Genomic DNA, 27,536 nt, shown 5'->3' on the forward strand with positions numbered 1-27,536 from the left:
CATTTAAGAGTCAGACTTGATGATCCTTGTGGGTCTCTTCCAACTCAGAATATTCTGTGATTTTGTAATTCTAGCACTTATTTGTATCACTGTTTTAAAGGCCAACTGACAGAACATAATTTCTGACTCAGTATTTTTAAGTATGAAAATTTAGTTAAAAATACTGAGTCAGAAATTTAAGTATGAAAATTTAGTTTCTTTGGATTTCAAAGCCAGGCTGTAATTACGGATGATGATGTCATGAAAACATTCTGACACATGATGAAAGGTAGAGCAAGATAAAAAGCGTTAAGCAACAAAGGCATTTTTAATTATTTTCCTTGTTGATTTACATGTATTGCCTAGATGTATCACCCCCGAGTGGTAAGCCTACCAGGGCCTGTGTGTCTATTGGGATGGGTTTCTTCAAATTTCTTGAGATAGTTTCTATAGCGGAAGAGTGGCGGGACCCAGGACAGGCTCCTCCCGGGGGCGGCTCTCCTCATCCTCACCCGGTTCTCCTGGCTCGCCGGCACCCCCTGTTTCGTGTTTTCTGCGCTGCAGGGTGCGATGGGGCTCGTCTCCTCGAAGGCCATGAACCTGAAAGCCTGAAAAGGCAGCAGGAGCTTACCGGCTGCGGGTACCAGAGTGCGGGGGAGGCTCTCCCGCGGCTCACTGCCTGGCCACGGCTGGACTGGCAGCTTCACCTGCTGAACTGCGCTGTCCTCCCAGGGTTAAAGGTGCTCCGCCAGTTCCTGTGTGGTTACCTGGTGCAGCAGGTTCAGGTGTGTAAAGCACCTGTTCTCTGTGTCAAAAGACTTCCTCAAGAGTCTGTCTTAACAAGTTGTAGAAGTGGAAGCTATCATTAAAGTAGCTAGACCCTAAAAATAGTTTTGGAAACCTACTTTGAAAAGTACATTTATGTTGAAGTTGAGCTGTGTTACTGCATTGTAACACTGGAGTGTTAAGAAACATATATATGTTAAAGTGAATCTGTTATAATGGAGTTGCTAAAACATGGATCTTATACTCTTAAAAGATATGAGTTAAATATGTTTCAACTCTCCCACCATTAAAAAAATCTTTTAAACAGTTCTTTCTTTAAGTTCAATCAGGTTGCTGCAGCTGAATTTTTCTAGAAACTCAGAATAGGGCATGGGGATGTTTTATTCCCTCTCATAAAATAAGAAAATATCAGCAAAGAAAAAGGAAAACCAGTTTGATTAGGGCTCAGAAAGTTGTGCTGAACAGACCTACAGTATAGCACTAGCTTTCTGATTTATTGTTAAATATCTTGTAACTTACTCATAATATTTATATGCCAAGTGTTGGAATGCAATCTGAAGGATTTAGCTGGAGTCCATTCCTTTAGTTATGCATTTAAATTGAACACAGGTAAAATTTTTAGAATGTTTATAGTGATGGATGAACTTCCAGTTTACTAAATTGCCAGTAGATGGCATATTCTAGTTTATAAAGCAGTGTGCAGTAGTAGGTTTTGTAGGATCACAAGTTAACTCCGAATGTGACCTAAGAAGAAGAAACATAGCATAAGGAAAGATTATATAATAAAAGAGTGGATAACTCTTAAGTGTTCAAAGAAGAGCAACCTTTTGCATGACTTGTAGACATCATTTTCTGTCTGTGCTGTGTTACATGTTTCTTACATGCAAACACAAGTTTTGTGTACAATTTTCCCCCCCTCCTGCAGTGATGTGCTCCTCCTACCCCCAAGGTTTTTGGAAATCCAAATAACAGGAAGATTTTCAGTTTGACAGATTGATAGTGAAATTACAGTGGAAGCTTGCTTCACAAACTGCTTCTCTGTTGGGTAAATAAAATTGAGGAAAGAGCTTGAATTCAAGCTAACATTTGTAGAGGTAGCTGCAGAGTTTGAATGCCAGTCTTTGCCTTGGCTAGTTCTGGCTCAAATGCTCAGGCACTTATAAAAAACAAACTTTGAAAGCAGTTACAAAAATTCCCTTTCAAAATTATATATAAATGTCCAAAATTTTTGCAAGTTGTTCTTCAGGAACTTCCCCTTCACTGTATTTCTTCTTTTTGACAATAGTTACACTGAGAATAGTATATTTCTTTCTAGCACTGCAAACACCTGATAATCTCTGATTCCTACTGTGTTTGCAGACACACCTGCCATGTTAGAAAAGCCCCATCTTTTGAAAATACATGAAGTGTACAGCTGAATCGGGTGTAAAAGATTCAGTGGGGGCCAGGAAGAGAGCTAAATTCCATGTGATTAGGGGATGGAAGAATGTAGCCCTGCTTCAAACTTGGGGAGAGTGTAGGGAAGAGGGAAGACTGCCATTTGTCTTTTCCATATGTGACTAAAATCTGTGATGTGGAGTTTACTGCTAGACTTTCAAGCTATTTGTAGAAAATTATATAACCTGATATATGTGCTTTAGACAAAATTGTGACTAGAAATGCTTGGAGAAGTTAGGTCATGCTAGGACCAGAATGAAACAGCTTAACTTAAAGCATTGATATATATTCTTACGGTGAAATACTGGGACTTGGATGCTATCAGTTCACCCATCTTTCTCTGAAAACCATCATATTTATTAATAAAATAGAAGCTTACACTTGAAGCAATATGATGTACTTATACAATATGTTCTTGTATAAGATATTCAAAAATAGTGATTTGTTTTAAATGTAAATCGACCCCAAAACAACATGTGGGATCCGAACTTCTCAGAGCTCTTCATAGCTTCTGAACGTTCTTAAAGAATCCCATGATTAAGATGTTAAAGAAAAAGGGTAAAATTGTCACTCCAAGCTAATTGATGTGGATCAACAAGTCATCAAAATTGTTTCACCTAGAATGCTTGCCTACTATCAGTATGTTGTGGCAGTGCACAGAAATTAGCTAGTTACTCTTTGGGTAGACCTGGAATGAAACACAGTAGGTATTGGTGAGAGAGTCAGAGATTTTTGTGCTATTAATTTCTGTGACAGAACACTTTTTTTTTTTTTTTTTTTTTTTTTTTTTTAAGAAAACAATCCCGAATAGGCGTATGCTCTCCTCTGAAGAGAGAGAAAATGCAAAGCTGTTTAGTGATTGACTTATTTCATGTGGAAGATTGTAGATTTGAAAGAGACAGTTGCAAAAATAAGAAGACAATAACATGATAAAAGTTGATAAAGATTTCTCCACATCACCAACTGTGGTGCATGCTAAAGCTCAGTCAGTTTTAGTCATTCTGGTATGTGCTGGACAGCCAAACCAGCTTGACTATTTTAGCATAAGACAATATTAAAAGATGTTGTACATGTTTTTTTTCTTTATGCCTTTCTTGGGATAACTCTGAAAAGGAGGCATTGTGGCCTTGTAAATTGTATCTTAATGCTTTTTGGAAGAATAATAAAACCTCAACTCTTTGCCTTGATGTTGAAGGACTTGCCAGTTGTTTGTAGTGTCTTTGTGTGGCTCCAGAATGAAATACCAGTCTGTGTCAAGTGGAGACTGTTTGTGGTAGAAGTTTGTTGAGGCTTCGTTTTTATCACAAGCCTGCTCCTTAAAGTGTAGCTTGCAAAATTATTTTCAAACACTTTACTATCTCAGATCTACAGCTCAAGACTAGTATATGGCCTTGCAGAGTGCTTTTAGTGAGGCTGAATAGGCTAGAGCAGGTCTCTGCTCCAGGCCACAGAGCAGTTTTAGCAGATTTTTATTTTTTTAATGAGTTCTATGTGTCCTCTTAACACAATTAAATGTGGGAGTTGCAAATATTTTTTTAGTTTTAGTTCTGTACTTTCTGTTCTAGTTTTCTTTTATTCCTTGTCTTTTTTTAATATCCCAAATGTATACCTTAAGAAAGCTATTGCAATAACTATTTATTAAGAAAGCCATTTTAAAATGTACAAGGCAGCCTGGAAAAAGATGCGTATCTGAAAGTGGCAAGTAAGAATGCAGAAATGTTTGTGGCCAATTATGCTTTCCTCAATATGGATCAGAACACTTTAAATATTTCTTATTAATATTTCTAGATGGTGACCTTACTGGCTAGAACTAGGTGTCAAGAAGCCTGACAGGTTGCTTTTAAATAAGAAATTGTCTGACTTCACATACTGTGAAGATATATTGAAGATACTTCCTAAAGACTTTATTGTGATGAGAGAGACTTAAGTTTGGTTAAATGCATAATACAAGTGTATTGCCTTCAAATTTAAAAATACAAAAACAATCTTGTATACTCTGTGTAGCGTTATTTAGAATGATATGAAGCAAAATCATGGTAGAAGATCACAGTACAGATTTAAATTTTAATTACCTGCCAAATAATTTGATTCTAGGATTGCATAAAGCAGAGCTTACTAACTTTGCACTTCAGAGTAGTATTTTTGCAGTGATGTGTAAAAGACATTCTAAGCACAATTCAAAAGGCTTTTGATTTAGGAGCCTCACATAGAAAAGCCTAAGTCCTCCTGCCAAATTTTAGCCAGATTTCCTAATACATAGAGAGGAATCAAAAATTCTCTCTTTAGTTTTGAACAGAACCCCACCAAGTCAGTACTATGCCATTACCTCCTGTGACACCCCACTCCACTCTGCCAGTTAGATTTTAGTTTATGTGCTGCTGTTATTTTTATACTGATTTTGGCTCTAAAAAGTTGCTTTTCTTTTCTTTCCTTGGGAAGCACTACTCAGGGGAAACTGATTAATATCCCAGTTTTCCTGTATATAGCATGTCTGCACTACTTGAAAGGTAACCCTACAGAGGAGAAAGCTGAGATTTTGTTTTAATAACAGGGTTTTTGTTTATTTTTCCCAGTGGTATTATAAGAAGACGAAGATATCTTGATGTGTATAGGAATAGTACTGCATAATAAGCAGTGTTTTCTAGTCCATACAACTAAAAAAATTAAGTCCTAGTAGCATTTAAAATCCTTCATGACTGTTTTCAGGTATATCTCAGTGAATAAGTTCTATTACTTAATTAGAAGAATTTTTTTCATTGGAACTCCACAAATAATTGGTGATACACTGAATCCTTTATTGACTGACCTTTTTTACTGTTTCTCATATAAGCTTCATCATTAATAATGAGATCTGAATTAAGGAATACTTTGTAATTTTGTTGTATCACTCTTTTCTCTATTAGGAGATGATAGATGGAAAGGCATGGATGAAAAGACTGATTTGCTTTAATATGTTTATATATAACAATCAGACCTAGGGTTTAAGTGCATCTCTTGACGTTGTCAAGTCATTGAAGTTTTCACCTAGATGCATTTCTGGGAAAACTTTACAAAAAAGCAGTGAGGAGAGAAGCAGTGATTCAGAGTCAGAGAATGGAAGAGACAATTGTGTTGCATAAGGGCCTGCTTAGAGAAGTGAAGTAAACAGGGTAGTAAATGGAGCACAAAGAATTCTCTAAGCTGTTGCAGAGCACTTTACTCTGGTTTTGAATTCCTGGGGTTTGATGCAAATGCCAGGACATGAAAAACCTCAGTGTTTTCCCCAAATCAAAAAATTAATCGCATTCTTCCATCCTAAAAAGGTGTTTCTACTAAAGCAGCACAATAGGAGCATTCTGCTGTTGCAGCAGATATTAAATAAAGAAGCCTAGAATTTTAGGCTTCATCTAGTCCTGGCAGAAGCTTTTATGAGACAGTGCGCTGGGATTTTCTGCAGTGTTGATGGTTCTGGACAAAGGAAGTCTGTACATGCTCAAGCACAGATGTACACAGCCTGAGAAACAAGCACAAAGAACAAGAGCTGTCTCTGGTCACAGTACTGCAACGTCATGGGAATAACTGAGATATGGTAGGACAGTTCATGCACCTTGAAATCTCTAAAAGAGAGGTACTAGCTCTTCAGGAAAGACAGGAAGGAAAGACAAGTAGTAGTGATGCCCATGATGAGAAGGTGTAGCATGTGAGTTAAGGTCAAAGGATAGTCCACAAACCTGACACTATGGAGGGAGCATGCTGCAGGTCATCAATCAGAATGACAAAATACATGAAGAAACAAGTTGTTCTTTTAAACAACTGAAGAAAGTCTCTGGATTACTAACTGATTCTCATGAGACTGTAGTCTCCCTAAAATCTGCTGAGTATCTGCTGAAAATCTGCCATAAATAGGAAGACATAAACAATTGGGTACATTCCTGCAAAATGTGAGTAATAACTGCTTGATACAGGTGTGTATGTACTAGATGGGCCATCCAAGAGCCATCATGCACAGCTGAATTTTTTATTTACAAATGAAGGAGACCTATAATATTACAGTCAGGCTTGATTGTAGCAAGATGAGTTGCAGACCCTGGACACTGGGAGAAAGGATTTTGTCTTGCTTGGGAAACTGGTAGGCGAGATGCCATAGGAGCTTTGAAGGATAAAGGAGTTCAGGAAAGCTGACATGATTTAAGTGTCAGCTAAGTGTTCTTGGCCACAACACAGACTGAGAGCTGAAAAATGGGAGCAATTCTGTAGAGATGAGGGGACACTGGAAGACAGCAACTAGGGCATAAGTCAGCAGTGTACCCTGACAGAAGAGAGAGACAAAAGGACAAATGAGGGCTTTTTAAGCTATAGTGAAGCCAGTAGGTTGACAAAATTTTCTGTTGTCATCTGTTCAGTGCTTTGTTAAATCCATTTAAATACTGCATCCACTTTTTGCCCCCCTTCTTCCCCAGTGCAAGAATAATGTAGGCGAAAAAGAGCAGCTTTTGCAGCACTCCACCAAAATGGCCAAGGGCAGGAGCACTTCTTGCAAGGAGGCCAAGTGCACTGTGCTTACTTAGCCTGAAATGAGATGCCTTCTGGCGATCAGGATCTGAGGGCAGCCACCCACCAACTGTGAGTAATCAAGAAAGTATAGCCAGAAAGTGCAAGAGGTAATGGGTATACATTGAAACAGGATTTGAGGAACAGTGCAGACTGAGTGTAAGGAGAAACCTTTTCCCCTGCAAGGCCAATCCAGCAGTGGAGCAAAGGCTCAGTGATGCTTCCATCTTTGGAGGTTTTCAAGACCTGGCAGGATGAAAGCCCTCAGCAGCCTGGTCTCCTGGTCTGATCACATAGCTGTTCTAAGACTGCTGAGGTTGAACCCAAGTTATTTTATGATTCCCTAACACCCACAGAAGCTGGCTGTGGCTCACTGTATTTTTTAGATCCTTTGAGGGAGGATTTTCTTACCTCTCTTTCTTCCCAGACTGAGAATTTTGAGCAGTTACTGCTTGATGTCTGCACTTGTACTGGGCACCACATGCACAGCAGCAGTCTGTTGAAACAAGATGTGACTTGGTCTAACTTTTAACTGACAGCTGTCAGACAGACTTTAGAAGTATGTTAAGTGATAATGACAAGGGATGGAGAAGGGAATTGGGAATTAAAGTCTCCATGTGCTCTGCCTGTCAGAGTGCAAAAACAAAGCAAAAATCTTGTTTGTGGGAATAATTTACCTGGAAAAGAATTGTTCAATCTCCTGTATGTTTCGGAAGTTTTGTAATATATATTGCTGTGTTAGCAGATACATTTCTCCTACACTGTATGTAGAATTACATATCCAGTATTAGCATATACATAAGTCAGTTGAAATCAGAAATTTCAGTACAAGGTTATAACCATTATTTAAGCAAAACACATTAAAAAAGTATTGCTTTGAGATGACAGCAGGTCAGCACTGCCAGTCTTTCAGGCTCAGAATAAGTTATACAGGAGGAGCCAAGAATCATTGAAAGTGCTGGAAACAAAATAAAACTAGTTAGTGCTTATGGCATGTCATTGTTTTATTGGTTTTTGGGAGTTGCAGTTGGAGTGGTTTGGAGGGTTTTTTTGGTAGACTTTTGGGGTTTTTTTTTCCCTTCCTAGTAGGAGGATTTCTTACTAAACAAAAAGACATTCTTCTCAGTGGGAAAGCATCATTGCTTTCAGGACTCAAATACAGTCTCCTGAATTAATCTTTGATGGGAGACACTAAACTTGTAAGAAAATAAACATGCTAGAAAAATAATATACTTCTGACAGATCTTGTATTTTCCAATAATAAAAATGTTTTATTATAACCTGTCTACAGCATGAATCTCTGGATAGTCTCAATCCCAGTCTGCTGCTGTCCCTCCTCTCTCCCTGTTTTATTATGTCAGACTCTAAAGTGCATTCCTTTCTCCAGGTAATATTGGATAGCCAGGAAACAGTCATTGATCTGCTTTCATAGCAGTTAGTCTTTGAGAGTTTATATTGCTCCCTGTATCCTCCTGTGTGGATATGGAAAAGATTCTATATTCTTGGTTAAAAAAAAGACAAGACCAAGTAAATCTAGAAAAGTAAGGGCTTATTTTTCTTTGTTTTGACAATGCAGTGGTAGTACTTTTTATTTCCTTCTTTTTTTTTTTTCTTTTTTCCTTTTTTCCCCTGGTTTTTTAAATCTTTCCTTGGTTTTTTAAATCTTTCCTTGGTTTTTTAAATATTTTCTTTCTTTTGGGGTCACTAACATCATCTAGGTTTATTTTGAGTCATGATAAAACTACATTATCCTATTTTAATTAGGACCAGATGGTGGTATGGAAAATCCCCTATAGTTCTGTATCTCAGTGGATACTTTTACCCACCCCCCCCCGCCCCACTTTGTTTTAACAGCTTCTTTTGAAGTTTTGGCAGTGATGCAAATTAATAAAGGAAATAAAAACAAAAGGCATTTCTTCCTCAGTTAGTTAAAACTGTGGAGTAAGTGGGCAGATAGTATAAAACATTGCTAGGGAAACTCATCTTCTAGTTCAGTAAGGCATAGTCTGCTTTTTCATAGATTTCTAGTGGTTTTTAAAGTTCTTACTTCTGAAGAAATTTCTAGTGAAGTTACTATGGTAAAATGTGACAGGATGTATATAGTAAAAGAGACAAATGAAGTATTTTAAGCATTTCTTCAAGTGAAAAATGAGATTACACATTTAACAGAGATAAAGTACAAGCAGTATTTGTATCTGCATATTTAAGAACATAATGTTTCTGTACAAATAAGTAACTTCCTTAAGTTATTGGTTTTGTGATATTTGAACTGAATCATGGATTCTACACATAGCACTTTGCTGGATTTCCTTTACTACAGATACTGAGAATTTTGTGAGTGAAAGATAAGGAAGACCTGATTTATTTATCAGACAGCTCATGGGTCTACTCTGACGTCCTCTCCTCAGTTTGTTTTAAATTCCTTAGAATTAAAAATATACTAAGAATGTATAGATAATATTAAGATTGATTAGTAGAGTTTTTTTTGAGAAACAAGACACCTGACTACATTCTTAAAGACAAGTGCAAAATGTTAATGGAAATTAGATGAGGAAAAACCAAAACTTTTGAAAAACAAAAACATTAAAGTCTTTTTGATACATAGTAGGCTCAGTCTTGGTACTCCATCTTAAACAGGTACGAGGAATTCATAGAATCATAAAATATGCTGAGTGAAAGGGAGCCATCAGGATCATCATGTCCAACTCCTGGCCCTGCACCTCATAAGCCTATTGTTTGTTCTTGGTAGGGACTTATATCTGGCACATGTCCTGGTCCTTTATTCTGGAACTCTTTTTGAGTAATGAGCTATAAGTAGAAATGGAAAAGAGAGTATGAGAAAGTATGAGTAAGGGCAGGGGGGAGATGACATCTCTTTCATTTAAAGAGGATTATATTTACAAATACAATTTTGGGGTTCGGTTGGTTATTTTTTTTCCTTAATAAATTCAATTAGCTCATTACTCAGTCAAAACGCTATCAATTATTATCAGTTGATCTTAAAATGAAATGGTGCTTAAAATGCATATGTGCACTATGTTTTGACTCTTGGCAGGAAACATGGCTAGTGTTAAAATGCCAGTGAGTTTCTGAAGAAGAAAATTTTCTTCATGCTTCTTCTCTTTCATTGATAAAAAAGGAAAGTACTGACACAGGTTTCTGAAGTTCTTCCTGAGCCTAATAAAACTTTTTGTGATGACATTTTTCCATCTATAGATTTGTCACCTTATCTTTGTTAGTAAAAGATCAACTACCTCTATAATGAAACCTGAAAAATTTAATTTCTCTTAATGTCTCAGACACTGAGTCATTTTCTTCAGGATCAGGAAAATCCCTAACCTTTTCCTCCCCAAAGTTTTCAGTGAAATTTAGTCAAAAGGACTTTTTTTTAGTTCTAGTAAAATGAAACCAATTGTTCCCATTCTTTCTCATGAAGTAAAATGTAAGCAAGTTTTGCCTTTCCAGATTACTACCATCTGTTTCCCTTTGGGGTGGGAAATAGCTAGATTTGTTTTCTATTGACAAGATACTAGTAGCGCTTACGACATCACTAATGCATTTGTCTTGAAGCCTTACATAAATTGTTTTGCCCCTTAGGTGATCTGGGCTTAATTCTGGGAAATAAATGCTCTCTGGTAACAATTCTATGTCCTTATTAGTTTCTCCTCATCAAATGGAACAGAACAAGATAAATGATACCTGTACTGAGGAAGATTAGAACCATCTGTCTTGCAGGGAAAAAGCCAGTTTGGTTGGTATTAGCTGACAGATTGTATACTCTGCCTGATCACTGTAAAGAAACAAATGAAGTGGTTAACAAAGAGCAGATTTTAATAGCTATTTCTAATATGAAATGACTACCAGCAAAAGATGCAAAACAGACTGGTTGCTGCACTAGTAGTGAGACAAATATTAATTAAATTTATTCACTTAAATCAATTATACCAGCATTTTTTGGGGGAATATCTGTGACTAGTACATATCATTGTGAATACAGCTTGCAAATTTTGTCTTGCTTGGAGGTGAACCTCCAGCTTACCTTTATATATTTAGTCTCAATTTGTTGGAGGAATTTAACTGACTTCAAAGAAAAAGTGCCTTCTGAAAATGCTTCCTGTGACACAACAAATTTACCATAGTTCCTTTCCTCTTAATAGAGCAAACCTATTGTTTTAGACTTTGTTAAGTCCACTGAAGTAAAATTTAGTCTTTTATTTGCTTTCTATGGAATACTATTTCCTGAATGTTAAGTTTGGGGGGGGTGGGGAATAGCTCTTACTCAGTTATTAGTCAGATATATAAATTACTTGATTTTGTAATATTAACTCTTTGTTTTATATGTTTTGATCTATTTTACTATTCCTTCAACATTGATACCTGCTTTTACAGAACTGGCTATTCAATGACATTGGTTTGTCTCGTATAAAACTTCTGAGAATTCTGAACGCTGGTAACAGTACCTTAAAATTTCACTTACTTTTGTTGATAAGATTATTAAATGCAGGTGGTGGATGCCCTTCTGCACTCTGCTGCATGTTTGTTGCCTAAAAGACACATAGAAGAAAAATAAGAATGCTGGGTTTCTGTCAAGAAATTTTATCTTCATGCTTTGCCCATTAAATTGAGTCTGTCCTTTGTGCAGCACAAAATCTCACATGGATTTGAGAGCTTTTGATATTATTTCTTCTTTATAAAGAGTGCAATTTCAGTACCTTATTGACAAAAAAAGGAATATAAAGGATTTGGTGCTAATAACATGAAGGTCATGGGTTCAACCCGCGACCGTTCACATAAGGGTTGGGACTTGATTCTGGAGGGTCCCTTCCAACTCAGAATATTTTGTGATTCCGTGTGGGTTTTTTTTTCACACAGAAACAGTGCAGTTTTTATTCTGGCTTGTGGCTAATATTGTGAGACCCTTTTCTTTTTCTCATAACTCTTTGCTTGTAAATAATTTGTAATCTGTCTTTGTGTGGGGAAGCTTTAAAAATTAAGTTTTCTTTTTAAAGTGTAGTTTCTTGCAGTGCTAATAATTTTAATTGCTTTGTGCACTTGATGTGAAAAATATCTGCAAACAAGCTTTGAAGCAGCAGGATAAAACATTTAGGTCTGATTTATTTTAACTGTTTGATCTAGAGGCCCATTTCCTGAGATGTCTGTGGGCACGCTGATCATAGAACCAAGCAGACACTGCATAATTATTTTAAGTTGTCATCTCTGTATTGCACTCTGGTGGCTTACAATGGAGAGATAGGTATCATTATTCTACTTTTCATTTATTTTTTGCCAAAGAACCATTTGCAGCAGCTTCTTGTTTTACCTATTGATTAGAAAAAAGGACACCAAGAATAAGTCACGCGAGCTGTTAGTCTTTCATCTACCGATGAAATGCCACATATAGCTGTACTATCTGCACACTAACTTTCATACATGTTTTGGAAGGAATTTGCAGATTTTTTTACGTGTGATTGTAACTTTTTTAATATAATTTAAGCCTTATTTTTCATTACAGCTCTGAGTCCTCAGAAGTTAGAAGTTAGTACTTTTTAAAAGAATGCTTTCAGAGTGTCTGAACACTGAAAAACTGTATGTGAAAATAAGCTACTATAGGCAGAGTAGCCATGGTCTCTAACAGAGACCATTAACCTGTGACAAAACTGGAGAGCTCTTTTACATGAGTGTAAGGGAATCCCAAAAGTTTCTTCAAGTTTCAGTTTTCTTAGATTTATACACTGGGTTTCAGAACATAAGTAAAAATGGTGTTTATGTGATTATTTCTTTTAAGGTAGTTAATTCCTTTCCTGTCCAAATATCTGTTTACCAGGACATCAATATAATTATGTCTTAATGATAGTGACAATAAATATGTTCTCTATAGATTTACTGCCATGACTGCTCTCAAGCTAAGTGTTTGTTCAGCCCAGTATTTTAGATAGGTTGGGTAAAAGCGCATATCTCCCAGGAGAGCCATGAAGCATATTGGGCTGCAAATTGACTCCTTATTGAGGGGTGATTACTGTCTCTTCCTCTGCATAGACACTTAGACTCACACAGAATACACCATTGAAATAATATTTAATACATGTGGGCAGTGAAGAAGAGAGCATTTTGCACTGGCTCTGCTTTTAATTTCTATTGAGTATTTGTACACCACCTTCCATCCTATTTGGGTGTACAAAACCAAAGTAGCATCCATTCCATCTACACATGGAAGAGAGAAAACAAGCTAAGAGTCTAAAGTATGAGAAATTTCTAGTCAAGTGAAGATGTGACTTGTAATCCAGAGAAGGATTTTTTTGCAAGTTGTCAAAGTCAATTAAATATTTCAGATGAGAATTTCTTCCCACTGGATTTTAATCAATTAAATGATGATATAAATGCTCTTTTGTGTGGTTTGACATCATTGTGGCAGTCTGAAGAATAATCAGTAGAAATGATAAGGATGGTTACCACTGACAAGTTTATTAGCATTATCAGTTTCCCAGTAACTGACCTTTTCCCTCTGTGCCTCACTTCTCTTCATCTGTCATGATTCATTTTGTAACATTGATTTCCTTTTACACTAACAGTTTCTGTGTGAGAGACTTCAAAATCCCAATCAGCCCTTACAGTTGCTCACACAGTGTTGAGAAACTACTAGCTGTATTTAAAGAAAAAATGGGAAATTTATTTCTTATTGGGCCCTCTTGAGAGTGTAATAAAATTTAAAATGTCACTTGCTACTGGTACCCATTTATTTTGAAATACTATACCTAATTTTTAAAATTATGCAATCAATATTTTTGCCAATATAGAAGTTGCCATTGCCATTTTTTAATTATTTTATTAACTGTGTCTATAAAATCATGGTCTGACTGTTACAGGATACAAGTAATTGAAAAGCATGCTGGGATGTGCACCCATGTATCCACATTACAGCTTCAGCTCTCCTGTGCTATGCACAGCAACCTGGCTAGGAAAATTACAGTATCTCTCTTCCTCCTGTTCGAAAGCTACACTTCAGATCCTTTATCTGTAGTTTTTAGTGCAAGTATAGTCATGTAAATCATTCCTATTGAAGTTTTTATGGCTATGTAGATGGGCCATTTGTGTACTTAAAATGAAAGAGAATTTGTTCCCTAAGACAATGGCACTTGGATGGTGAATGGTTGTTCACCTGATAAGTGTGATGTGCACCCGTGGCTTGTTTTCTCAATAATCAGCTTTTCCCATCAGTAAGACTTTTCTAAATAAAATACAGCCCATCTCTGCTAAGTCCGAATTAGATACTTTTTTTTTGTCTTGTTACCTATAAAATTCTATAAAATGTTTTGCAGTAAAAATGAATACCTACTGTTCTTAATTCTTCTGTTCTGCCATAATGAGAAATAAGTAATCCTAAAAATTATTGTAAAGTGAGTCCTAAGATAGTAGGACTTGGTGTTTTTCATAAAATCTGCATGTTAATAGATCAAAAGTCTTTCACTGTCCCAGTGTGACTGACATTTTCAATAGAACACATGTGGAGGAAAATAAGATACAATTACTAGGAAATTAACAGCTGAAAATGGAATATTGATTTGAACTGCAGTCAAACATGGTTTGGTTTTCTTTCATCTAATTTCGAGTCATTTTTTGTGGTAGACTTCTGATCCTTTTCCTATATACATATGTTTTCAAATCCTGACTGCCTTAAGGTCTTCAGGCAGTCACTTAAGGCACCGGTTTTTTGCCTTAAGGTCTACCACGATCTAGTTATTCGCCAGTTTACGACCAGCACGTCAGGATATCTTGTTCATTCAAAACTACTCATCTCCAGATATTCACTTAAGATTGGCATGTTAAATGGATAAGCATAAGGATATTGCACAGGAATTGTTTTAATTTTTAAAAGACTAGTTTAGAGGAGTTGCCTGAGTGCACACGTAGGTGTTTCATTTTGATACTTAGAGCATCCAAAATTTATTTAAAGGCATATACGCTTTTACAGTCAATAATTGCTTTTAAACCTATTTAACTTATCAGATGTCAGGTCTGGATATGTTAAAGCAGTATTTGATTGCACAGGATAGGCAGGTGCCCTGCCTTTTGTCTGCTTTGTCAGAATATGCCGGAGAGGTGCTCCCTGCTGTGCTACACAGTGGCTACAGAGCTCCCTGAAAAGAGCTCAGGTGTACTCCAGACTGGTTTTCCTACAGTTATTCTGCTAAGTTTAAGTCATGTGATGAAACAGTATTTAGTAAGACTACTTTGGCCATAATTGTTGCTCAGTTTTTCCTTTTCTTTAAGGAGAGTTTGAAATCCAGTGGAGTCAGTGTGGAATTGCCCTGGAACGCTTAGAGCACTTAGACTAAATCTCTTAATTACTCAGATTCCTGTTGTAATCCTAACAGCTACCGCACTGTAGTCCTTTGTTTTGCAAGATGAAACTATGACAAGTAACAAAACTGATCTTGAAAATGGAAAGCGTGAATGAAGATTTTTGTTGGAATAAAGGAGTACAGAACAAAGGGTACTTCTGGCATTTGAGAGATGTAATCCTGGGCTTGGCATAAAACCACATAGGTTTTGGAGCATGTATTCATGTATTGTTACTAAGTTTTCTCTGTATAAATTGTGACTAAATAAAAATTGGTTTACAAATCTCTGCATCAGTACTGTAGCTTACTTAGGATCCCCAAACTTATCTCAGGGCTTTCTTGGTGCTACATTGGTGCTATCTTGTAAACTATTCTTTGTAATAACATAAAACTTCAGTAATAGCAAGATTTAAATTATTCTTTTAGCCAAATGTCACTAGACCTGCTTTTTACTGCCTTCTATGGATTAGTATTCCTCTGAAATAATTGTTTCTTGGCTGTCACATTTCATCATGTACAAAGTGAATGTTCATCTCTAAGATTTGTAATTCCAAAACTTTCCTTCAATATATCTTTTTTTTAAAGAAATTAATTTAAATACAGTATTGTGTTTCATCTGGTTTAAATTTTACATCTACATAGAAGAAGTTTGCTCAAAGAAAAGGAATTACAGGCATTTTTCTATGCATTTCATTCCACCACTTGTTTTTTGATGGAGAAAGTTGAGGGTTATTTCACTCAAGTGAAAGAAAAAAGATCTAGTTAGAAAAGAATATGAAAAATGTTTGATAATGTTATCTGGCTGCTGTCTATAATATAGAATACAAGTTGTTTTCAATTATCATAGGTTATTTATATGAACTATTTGTAGATATACATGAAAGTACCCTTGGACTTCTGGAATTTGATATGACAGTCTCCTGCAGCATGGTGTTTGTTTGACTTTATTGTTTGTGACTTATCTTTTTCTTTCAGCACAAGAGCTGTCAAAGTATAACAAGTGTGAGGGGTTTTTTGTTGGGTTTTTTTTGGAGTTTTGTGTGTGTATTTGTTTTTAAAGAAATCATGTTAGGATCCTTTACTTTACTTTTGTAAGTTTGAACTTACAGCCTTCTTTTTATCCCATACTTACTTCTTTCTAAACACTGTGCATGTTAAACTGCCTGTTTTTCTTCTTCTCCATTATTCCCTTTTAGCAAGACCTATATTTCATCAGCATATCCTTGTCCCACTTCCTTACCATGTGCTTCTTCAAATTGAAGCTCATTTAGGGTAATACTGTGCATCTTGGAAGCACAGCTCCTTATCTGTGCTGACAGGCAAACAAAGGATCCCTTAATATTTTTCACATATGTGGAAACTACACCTATAATCACACTGAAGATGAAAATAAAGTCATTAAATGGATATTACATGTCATTATTTTATCTTATCACGTCAGCCCTCAGCGATTTACCAGGCTTAGGATATTTGGGACCAAAATGGGCCCAATTGATGAGCAGTGTACTTGTTTATTTTAGAATTTCCGACTGCCTTGTAGGTGACAAAATAAAATCTAATTATTTTGATATTTTATTAAGTGGTCAGTCAGCCATTATATAATTACTTCTGAAAAAAAAGAAAACCAAAACAAAGCAATCTGAAAATTATGGCTATCAGAAAGGTAAAGCCTGTTGATATATTTTGTGAGAACAACAATTGCAATGTAAGTCTTGAGGAAAGAGAAACAGATGAAATAGTACAGTGAGACTATAGTGAATGTTGTTTTTCCTACTGTGTACAATTATATATAATTAGATCTGTCCTTTTTTCATTATGCTGTCTCAAAATTATTTCTACCTATCTAGATACTGAATGAACTTGTAAATAAGATAGCAAGATCGACACAGTCTGAAGAAATAATTAGTAACAATTTAACAGAAATTGTTCTGTTCAGGCTAAATCAATAGTAATGGAGATGAATAAATGGGTGGAAACCTTAAGTAATTACAAATCCTTTAAATTATTCTTTAATTACAAAACAGGAGAAAAGAACATATTTAATTACTCTTAGATATTCATTACAAGAGAAGTTTCTGAATTCAGTCTTTATTCTTTCTTCCCTAGAATACACTCATTTAGGCAGCTGGTATTCTGTTTCCTGTACCTTGTTGAACTTCTCATCCAACTTGGTTAGCTAGCCTAGACATTCAAACCCAGGTATTCAATTTTTTCCCCATAAGATGAGTTATAAACATTGCTGTGAAGAAGACTTCTTCTTGTTCTGTTAACTAACTTCTCCACTTTGGTTTCACACTGCTTATTTTTGGCACAATTATTATTTTTTCATCCCTCTAAAAAGGAAATTCTTCTTGTGTTCTGTATAGTTGAGAGGAACTTCTGAGAAATACTGAATTCACCTTACTTAAATGAAAATGTAAGAGTAGATTTAGATGGGGCGTGTAACTAAAAAAAAATAAACCTAATGGTCTGCTTTTTTATTCTTCTCTCCCATAGAAAGTTCTTCTTGGACATGTGAATATATTGACTATATTGTACTTTTGAACAGTTTTAAATTTTAGTTATAGAAGTATTTCCCTATGGACTTTTGATATATATTTATTATCTATAAAAACTCTGTTGCCTTCACAGTGCTTTTCTATATTTGTAACTGTGGTGTTGCAGAAGAGTTATGAGCTTTATGATGCATCATGAGGCAGAAGAAATCCTGAAAGGGAAAAGAGGTGTCAAGATTGACTCTAAAATGATTACAACTAAATTAGAATTAAGCAGAATGAATTGGGAAAGCAGGTACTCTATGAATCAGCATGGAAATGCAAAGGTCAGAGAATCTTAATCTAGAGAGTCCTGCTGAGACTTGTGTCCCACTCAAAATCTAACTCTGCAATTTTGCTTGTCTGGACCTTGAGAAGCACAATTAGAAAGATTCTGCATAAAAGCATTTGCTAATTGACCTAAATGGTTTTTGGGTAGAAACTATTTCTGAAGAAGGCCATTCTCAATCAAAAGCCATGAAAGATTGCCTTCTTAGTTAGTGTTTTGGATTTATAGACCACTGAGAGATTGAGTCAATCTTTAAAATAAATGGATGACTTAGATTTGTTTAACTTGTCTCCCTTCTTTAGCTGGAAAGGCAACTAGCACTGCAGAACCTGATGAGAGACAGACAAACAGCCATGCAGATTGCTTGGACATGAGAATTTCTCAAATATTTCAGGACATTTTTTGGACACTTACTACTGTAGTTTTAACAACTGGATATGAAGTTCATTCCCTAACAGAAAAGATAAGTATATTACATTATATATTTCTATTTTGCTGCGTTTTGGTTTTGTATTACATGTAGTTATTTTTATCCAGTAGTTGCTCAGAGATTGATCAAATGACAAATGGACTCTGAATTCTGTCTGCTTTGAGTGTGTTCTGGTTATGTCTGTACTGCAGATTTATTTAAAAGCAGACACATGAGCTGACAATAAAATGACAATAAAATATCTGAAGTACAAAAAGTCCAGTACAAAATAACAGTTGTGTGTGGAAGAGGAGAGAGTATTTAAAAGCCATGCTATTTTCTTGTCTGTACTGAGATTTAATGAATTGTTAGTGAGTAGCACATTCTCCATGTGGATTTTTTTTTAATGCAGGGAACAAGTGGACATATTCAGAAGTCTGCTCACTTACATTTGAATCAACTTACCCAAGGGAAAAAGAAACCTGGCTAATAAAGCTATATTGCATAGGGAAGAACCTGCCGTACAGTACTCTTGGTTGATAATGCTTTCTTGGGCTGTAATACGTTTAGAGGGAATTAGGAAATATTTGTGGTTTTGTGTATGTAGTGAAGATTAAATGCACCTTATGCATTATGGGTTCTCTGTAGCATTTGGAAATGAACATAGAATCTACATTGTTATGTGTTGCAAGTGGCTGGGTATATGGCACTGCACATGCATGCTAAATGAGTTAGATCATCCCTTATTTGTTAATATTTTCAAAAATCACTATTGCATTTTTAAAATACTCTTGGGTTGAGAAAGAAGGCAACCAGAAGACAAATGTTTCTGAGGAAAGAAAGACTTGCTCTTTGAGTAGAGATTTTTAGGATACACAAGTATACACAAGTCCTAGACAGTCAAGGTCAGCCTAGAGTAACAGTGCTGATGTGCTGAATATACTAAATAATTTTTTCATTTTCCTTGCACAGAGCAATAAAAAGGAAGAACCGAACAGTTTTACTGCCAATACTTCCCTTATGCTTTGTATTTTCCTATCATTATGATATGGGCTATGGGACACTGTTGCAAAGGATTAAAGGTATGTAAGTCTGTCCTGTTCTCACAGAGAACCAAGCTTCAGATAACCTGTTATGTTTTTTTTTTAATGACTGGGAGAAATCTTGTAATAGATATTTGATGGTTTCTTTGACAGAAATATTATGTCTCATTTCTTTTCCTGCTGTTGAAATCAGATATTTTGCTAGTCAAGAGTACTCGTTTCTTTTCAGTTAAGACTGTCATTTTCTCTTCTTGTTTCACACAGCTGATGTAAGAATTGGATATCTGAGAGAAGTGACAGATATAGTGATTTACTTCTGTATTCCACTCTCCTGCTGTTTTTTTGGGGAAAGGGTTAGGGATTACAATATAAAGGAACAGAGACATGAATCATGGCCTTACCCCTTCATGAACAAACACAGTCATCAGGTGATGATGATCTTACTGCAGTGTCCTGCTAAGACTGAAGAAAGGTGAGTCCTGGAAAGTGGGGTCTTGCCTCATAGTTGTCTCTTGTCTATGTGATTAAATTATATACATTGTGTTGAAGTTCATGGAGATTCATTTATGTTAACTCTGATTCCTAGTGAAGGAGACTGGCTCAGTGAGTGTTGACTGTAAGTGAAAACAGCATCAGACCATGGCATGTCACCTTTACAAATTGACTTAGTTAACTAAATCTAACTAATTGTCTTGTCTGCTACTGGCACAACCGTATTGAAACAAAATAAAAATCTGTTTCAGCACTTAGTCTTTAGCCTCCAGATCTAACACTTGGGTTTCCTTACTCCATATGCTTCATGGGAAATAGTGGTAGGTTAATTAGACAAAGTCTGCTGTAGTTCCTACTGCATGCAGGTGCAAATACATTTAGGTGATGCAGGATTGTATACCTGTGACCATTTCCCCAACAGCATTAAACTTCTCTGGATTTTATTATGAAGAGTCAGCTAAGCATAGGGAAGAAGGGGTAGTTCTTAGAAATAAAAGTGTTGAAAAGGAGATTAGTACACACAGAGCAGAATTAGCACTTGGAATTTAGAATTTATATGTAATGTGTTTACTGTGTACCATGTGGTCCATAGGTTGAAGAGGAGCAATGGTATCCTATTGCTTTCCAAATATGAAAAGTCATCTTCGTGACTTCAGATCCATTAGGAGAACTTCAGCAGTATGCAAGGCTTGTGAAAATGTTTCGCAGAAAAGAAACTGTGGAACCAAATAGAAAATAAAATAGAATATGCCAAACTAACTCTGTCTTTTCCAGATTTTTTTTCTAAAAGAAATGTGGTAGATCCATTATAAACTCGTGAAAGCATTTGATGGGGTATTACCTAAAGATTAAGTTAGCATGAAAGACATGGAAATTAGTAGAGAGGTAAGCATGGGAGTAAATAAATTATGTCAAATCTTGGGCTTGAAAAGGAAGGCTAGGCTTCAGCAGGGTTATTAACAATATTTCTCAAGATTTGGTCTGGATCTTCATTTGCTTTATATTTTAAATTATGAGTAGCTTATCCTAATCGAGTCTTGGGGTGACAAACTTGATTAAGTTCAGCAACAAAGAAGAAATAAGCTGTAGTGCAAGAAGAATTGATGTTCTGAAGAAATGAGACAACAAAATAGGATTCAATTTGATAATGTCAGCAAGAAACTGGGGATTAATAGGAATTTCTACCACCAGAGGTCATCAGCTGGAAATGGTAGAAAAAGGGAAAACTTGAATGCTGATGATGAGCAGAATGAGTATAATTCAAATAATGTGATGAAATTGAGTTAAGCAAAGTCTAGAAACATCAAGTGAGGTTTCCTAGTGTCACGGCATGGTTGAGTTGGAAGGAATCTCTGAAGGTTATCTGGCCCAAGCCCCCTGCTCAGACAAGATCATCCATAGCCAATTGCCCAGGAAAATGTCCAAAAGGCTTTTGAATATATCCAGGGATGCATATTTCACAACCTTAGTACAAACAGAGTACAGATGAGAAGGTGCAGGAAAATAACTCCTGTGGAAATTTGTATGTAATTCAGATCACTTCTGGAAAGGGAATCTGTAATTTTACTGAAGAGCTGAAACTATTAGGGAATGACAAGCTGCCTTGCAAGAGGAAAAAAAGTGATTAATTTGATTTAATTTTGTAAAAAGACACGAGAAATTTGGGTCTACAGATCCTACTTACAGGATAGGATAAAGGAAAGTAAGAGAAGGAAATTAAACTAATTACCAATATCAGCACTAGATTAAAAGGAAATGGAATAGCCTGGATGAATCTGGTCTGAAAATCAGGTTCAGGAGTTCAATTTTATTTTACGATTAAAATTACGTAGTTGAAGAGAATGTTTTATGACACAATTAACCTGCAGCCACAATGCTTATTCTCAATACCCAACTGATCCCCTTGTTCACTCCCATACCTTTGCAACCATTTCTCTGCTTGTCTATCTATCCTGTTGGTGCATGCCGTGCTTAATCTCTCTGGTGTAATAATGAATGTATACACCATTCCCTTTACTGTTCTTTCTTTAAATGGTCTCTTTCTTCCAGGGTACACCTATCATCAACCTCATAGCCAGTTCCTTCTCCTAAGATAATCTGCAGTTATTTCTGTGCTGCATGGTGAACCTTGTATCTGAACTAACTTGATCACATAACATCTGCATCTGCTGCCTTTCATCCTTTGACATCATTTTATACCCCTGAAAGGTTTCATTGTTTCTCTTTCATTAGGCATTTTGTTTCTGATCTTGCTTACAGCTATTTTTTCTTCTGTCTCTAGCCTACTTCACCAAAAATTATGTCATTATTTTAGTATTCTTCCACACTGAAATATTGGAAGGGTATTTTTCCTGCTCTATAGCTTGGGCTAATTAAAACCCAAACTGAAGACATAGAGGGAAATACCTGTTGTGAGTTCTGCTTGTGCTGTTGGAAGGTCCTAAATTTCCAGGGCTGTGTATGAGGACCTAATCTTTTGGGTATGTCAGGGTTACAGAACAGCTATCAAACTATCTTTTCTAAACCTCTGAGGACACCAAGAATCAACCTGCTGTCTGTGTTCTTGGCGTTGCTGTTTTGCTTTTCCTCCTAGTCCACGTACACATTGCTGGTGTTTTCCACACAAATTACTAGAGGAGGGGACGGATTTTATGGCCAGCCTCTAATTGCACAGAACATCTCCACTCAGCAATGGAGCTCTGGCTGCCTTTTCTGAGATTCTTGTGTCCTGAGCAGTCAGTGGGGCAATGTCCTCTAGTACATGTGAGGGACAGGCATAGAGATTTGTCTGTCTAGATCCCTGTCCCCAGGATCTCTCGCTATTTCATAATCAGATGCTATATGCAACTGACTGATGTTGTGGGAGTGGTAACCGGTGTTGGATATTACTGATGGTCCCAGGCACTGCAGTACTTAAAAAATTACATCTGGGAGATGTCAGCGCTCAGACCTGTTTTATAGAATGACCATAATCCTGACTGCATTGCAATATTCAGTCAGGCTGATCACACATAAATACAGTTTAAAACCACTGCTATAAGGATCATAAAGCTGGGACTTAGATAAATAAGATTGTTGGCATTGTGCAAGTGGCATCAGCCAAAACAAATGCATTCTTTGCCTAATCTTCATCTCTTCTTATATCACAATCAGACCACCACAACCTATGTACGATGTTCAGTCTGTATCTTTGTTTTTTAGATTCTCTGTCCTAGATGTTTTCATTCCAGCCTTACCCAGAGCATTCTTCACTCTCAACTTTTCCCTGCTATGCTTCATGTTAGGTAACTGTCTTAGCAAAGCTTTTTGTGGAGCAGTGGGCTTTGAGGCAATGCTTCTTCAAGTCCTGTGCTGCCCACATTCTGACACCTTTTAGGCTAGTCCTGAGGCACAAAGAAAGACTGTGCCCAAATATGACACATCTGTGACACTGTGTACAAGTTTACTTGTTAAGTTTATGTACACCTTCATGTGAATGTCTGATCCACTTTCTTCTCAGATTCCTAATCACCCCACCAGTCCAAAATTCCTTAGAGACAACTTTGCTGGTATATTGCATCAGCTTATTTATAAAATACATAGCTATGACTTGCTATTTTGCTAATGTGGTCCAAACAAGAATATAGGCCAAACAAATCAGTTTCTTAAGTTTTTTTTCCTTTGCTTTCTAGTTGTAAGACTGAGGAAATTTACCTTTTCTTTCTTTCTTTCTTTCTTTCTTTCTTTCTTTCTTTCTTTCTTTCTTTCTTTCTTTCTTTCTTTCTTTCTTTCTTTCTTTCTTTCTTTCTTTCTTTCTTTCTTTCTTTCTTTCTTTCTTTCTTTCTTTCTTTCTTTCTTTCTTTCTTTCTATCTTTCTTTCTTTCTTTCTTTCTTTCCTTCCTTCCTTCCTTCCTTCCTTCCTTCCTTCCTTCCTTCCTTCCTTCCTTCCTTCCTTCCTTCCTTCTTTCTTTTCTTTTCTTTTCTTTTCTTTTCTTTTCTTTTCTTTTCTTTTCTTTTCTTTTCTTTTCTTTTCTTTTCTTTTCTTTTCTTTTCTTTTCTTTTCTTGTGAAGCGGAGAACATACGTGCTGCACAGAGCACTTTGCTAGAATTGCCTAAAGGACCTTTTACATGTAAAGATTTGTAGAATATCAGAATATCTTAGAGCAATTTCTTCATAGAAAAATAGGAAGATGGTATTAAAGCTACATATCTGAAATGTGATTATAATACTGCATTTAACATAACTAAATCATTAAAAATTTGATAAGATTATGAGCTCTTATAAAAATTAATAGATTTTTAAAAATTAGTACTTTCTAAAGCAATTGGTTTCATATTATATGTATCTCTTAAAAATAATCATTATTCTGTAGTATATTTTCCTTGTTTATAATGAAATATTGAATTTGCACTATCTATTCAGAGTCTGAAAAAAACTTTCACCGGTAGTAAAAAAGTCTGGTACTGACCAAACTCAGTATAACCAATAAAGATATGGTAATTGGTAGTTACAAGTTTGTATAAATATATAAATAAATATATACCATTTTCAAATACATTTCAGGATACACAGCTCAATTTGAAGTCAGGACCAGGCAGTCAATTTCTTTGAAAAATAAGACACTTTTTATTTGCTGTTCTTTAGGCAGTGAACTCACCATCTCTGCTTCTGGAATAAACAGCTTTTATCAGAAGTAGGTTCAGAAGTAAACACATAACTTGCTAACTGTGTGTTTTACTGTTAGGGAAAACTGTGTTAAAGTATGAGCAGAGATAGCTTCTGAAGAAGAGGAAACAAATTATGTAGCTATTTCCTGAATCTTTTTCATGCTTGTTCAAGATTCTGAAACTCAGGATAATTTGTTTTTCGATACTTGAAATCAGAGTTTCACTACTAAGATGAATATTAACTTAGGCTAACAGCAAACAAAATTATTAATGTATGTTTTTGTAATGAGTAGATCCAAGTGGCCTTACAAGTACTGAAAAATTGAGGGATTTTTTTGCATGCCTTTAGCATGGTATATCCCAAGAATATAGTTTTAGTATACTTTAATGTTCTGATGTCACACTTGGAAAAATTGTTTCTGTATTGGAAAGAAATCTGTATTGTTTGGAAACAGATTATTTTGTGTTTTGGATGGAAATTCTTCTACCATTAATCTAATTGTGGAATGAAAAACAAATGCTCAAAAAGCATCCAAAAATTAATTAAGCCAAAGTCTATACTGACAATTTGTTGACTTAAAAATTAAATTCCAGCTGGAGATAATGCCCCAAATATGACTTTGAAGACTACTTAACTAAACTCAGAATATTGCTACAATAAGATAGGCAAATATATAATGGAACAAAAGCTTCTCAATGCAGAAGAAATTAATAGCACAGTTTCCACGGTTTGACTTCTGAAAGCGCATTAACTTCTGCATTCAGTCCCTTCTGTAATTGGTTCTGTCCCCTGCATGCTAACAATGCACACAGTCTGTAACTGATCTCAAATGTGATGAGTTTTAATGGTCAGTGTAAGAAAATGAACACAAGTACTCCACTTTCTTGTTTTGCTTGGAATAACAGAGCATGTGCTATGTTCCCTCCAAGTTCTGAAGTCCACCTTCCTTTAATTTTGAAGAGGACTTGTATGTTTTGATATCTGTCATCTATTGATAGATACTCTTTTTTCCAAAAAAGAAAAACAATTGAACCAGCCTTTTTGGGTATTTCTATGTCTCCATCTGTGCCTTTTAGCCCATATTTTAATCCTATGAAAGGCATTTTCACAAGAGAACAGTTTTAACAGACCATACAACAGTTTTTACTTATAAATCTTAGAAAATTAGGAAATACCCTAATCATATCCACTCTGAATTAAGAATCAATATCTGTGTGCTTGTGACAGATTCCTGACTATGATGTTTGATCAAAAGCCATTGTTAAAGGGAGCAAAATCATGGTGCAGGTAGCAGTTTTAGGGGATAATAGGGTAGCTATATATTAATCCATCCAAACTAAATTTGATTTTTTTTCTCCTGAAGTTTGAACTTAGATCAATAATGTTAGTCTATTGCAAGATTCCACACTAAAATGTGACAGAAATGAGGTAAGTTTCATCCAATATTACACAGTATCAGTGAAATGTACCAAATTTATTAAGGAAAAGGCTCTAAGCAAGATGGTGTAACCCAGAATTAGATTTAGATGGGCTATATAGAATGTGCCAAGAATCATCAAGGAGTTAAGGGTTATTCACCTTTATTGTCCATATTTTTTACTGTTTGCCTTGCTTTTGTTTTTTGAAAAATGCATGGTTTTGTTTTGAAGATGCTCATTCTTTGTTGCAGAGCTAGTTATTCTACTTCCAGTGTATTAATCAAAATGCTTGCATGTGCTGTGTGCAGTCATATCTGTGACATAGTGACAGATACAGAATAATTGAATGGTATAACTTCCTTCAGAGGACAGTGAAAGAAAACAGGGGCTTAGCAGTGACAAGATTTACTTGGGGGAAATACATGCTTACAGCACAAGTTGCCCACATTCATCATATTTGTTACAGAAATAAATAAAGTGCCTAAAACATCCTGCTCCTTTCTGTCATTTGTGCTCAACTGGCCTCAGCTGTTAGACTTACTTTAATATATCACAACAACTGTCTTTGTTTCCATGAATCACTGGGGAAAAAAAGGAGAGCAATTCCAGGGGGAGCCTGTTCTGGCCTGAAGGCACTACTCTTACCACCTTAATTCTGTTGGGTTTTTCTGGTTATTATGTCTGATAGTCATATATCCTGAATCAGTATCATTTGGAGCAGGATTGTTCTGGAAAAGGGAGAAGTCAGTCATGATTAGGATGCCAAAATTAAGCTGTTTGTGTTCTAATTATAGGTATGAACCCCAGGAACTGCATGCCACCTGCAAGCCACAAGTGCCTCCACCTCACTCTTGTTTATCTGGTTGTGATAGTATGTATAAGCATTGAGGAGAAACAAGCAAAGTCGCTTTGGAGAGTCCAGTTTGGGCCCTTCCTTACAATAAGGAAAGTTGAAAATCACAGCCCCTTCCTACATGCTTTGGAATTATTTTATTGCTGACTGCATGTCACTGCTTTTAAAAGAAGGGAAAGCACTTATGTGGATATATAAAAACAAGATTGTTTCTGCATTATTATTAATTTTCTTAATTAGCCTTGGACTTCATTATGCAAAAATGCATGGATTTCTTAACTTTTTCAATTATGAGCTTTCTTAAGATTGAACTGTTTTCTAAACTGCACAATCCTCTATTGAAGGTAACTGGATAATGCTCATGCTTGTTCATCAATAACATTGATGCAGTGGTATTTCCCATTTGTTGCAGAATCCTGTACAGTACTAAGCAAACTTTAGAAATGCTGTAAATTCATGTTTGGACAGCTTTCAAAAACTAAGTTGTCCTTGCAGCAGTGAATTGCATGAATTTGAAATAGAGTCTAAGGAAAATGTCTAATGAAATCAGTAAGTTTTTGTCTGACATTTGTAAGTCATGGGAATAAGGCTTTAATTCAAGGTATTCAAGGCTACTGAGATATTGTTAAAGGATATCTTTTTTAATTAGCCCCCAGTTTTCATGAAACCTCCTTTACCCTCTATAAATTTTGCTATTGCTGAACAGATTAATAATTTGGTACAAGGAGAGAAGTAGTGCAATTATCTTTACCTTTTTTTAAGAAATTAAAAGATAAAA

The 27,536-nt window shown here is 35.8% G+C and overlaps 1 protein-coding gene across 1 annotated transcript; it reads left to right on the top strand.

The window, feature by feature from the left end:
* Positions 1–395: 395 nt before the first annotated feature.
* On the top strand, positions 396–26,923 carry PLGRKT (plasminogen receptor with a C-terminal lysine). The gene is given in 5 exon segments (XM_077172191.1): positions 396–764; positions 18,197–18,336; positions 19,276–19,385; positions 19,611–19,818; positions 26,700–26,923. Coding segments are annotated over 5 exon segments (921 nt in total). The 3' UTR covers positions 26,794–26,923.
* Positions 26,924–27,536: the final 613 nt, after the last annotated feature.

The sequence above is a fragment of the Agelaius phoeniceus genome, chromosome Z (genome assembly GCF_051311805.1).
Source record: "Agelaius phoeniceus isolate bAgePho1 chromosome Z, bAgePho1.hap1, whole genome shotgun sequence".
In the NCBI taxonomy this organism is placed as follows: domain Eukaryota; kingdom Metazoa; phylum Chordata; class Aves; order Passeriformes; family Icteridae; genus Agelaius; species Agelaius phoeniceus.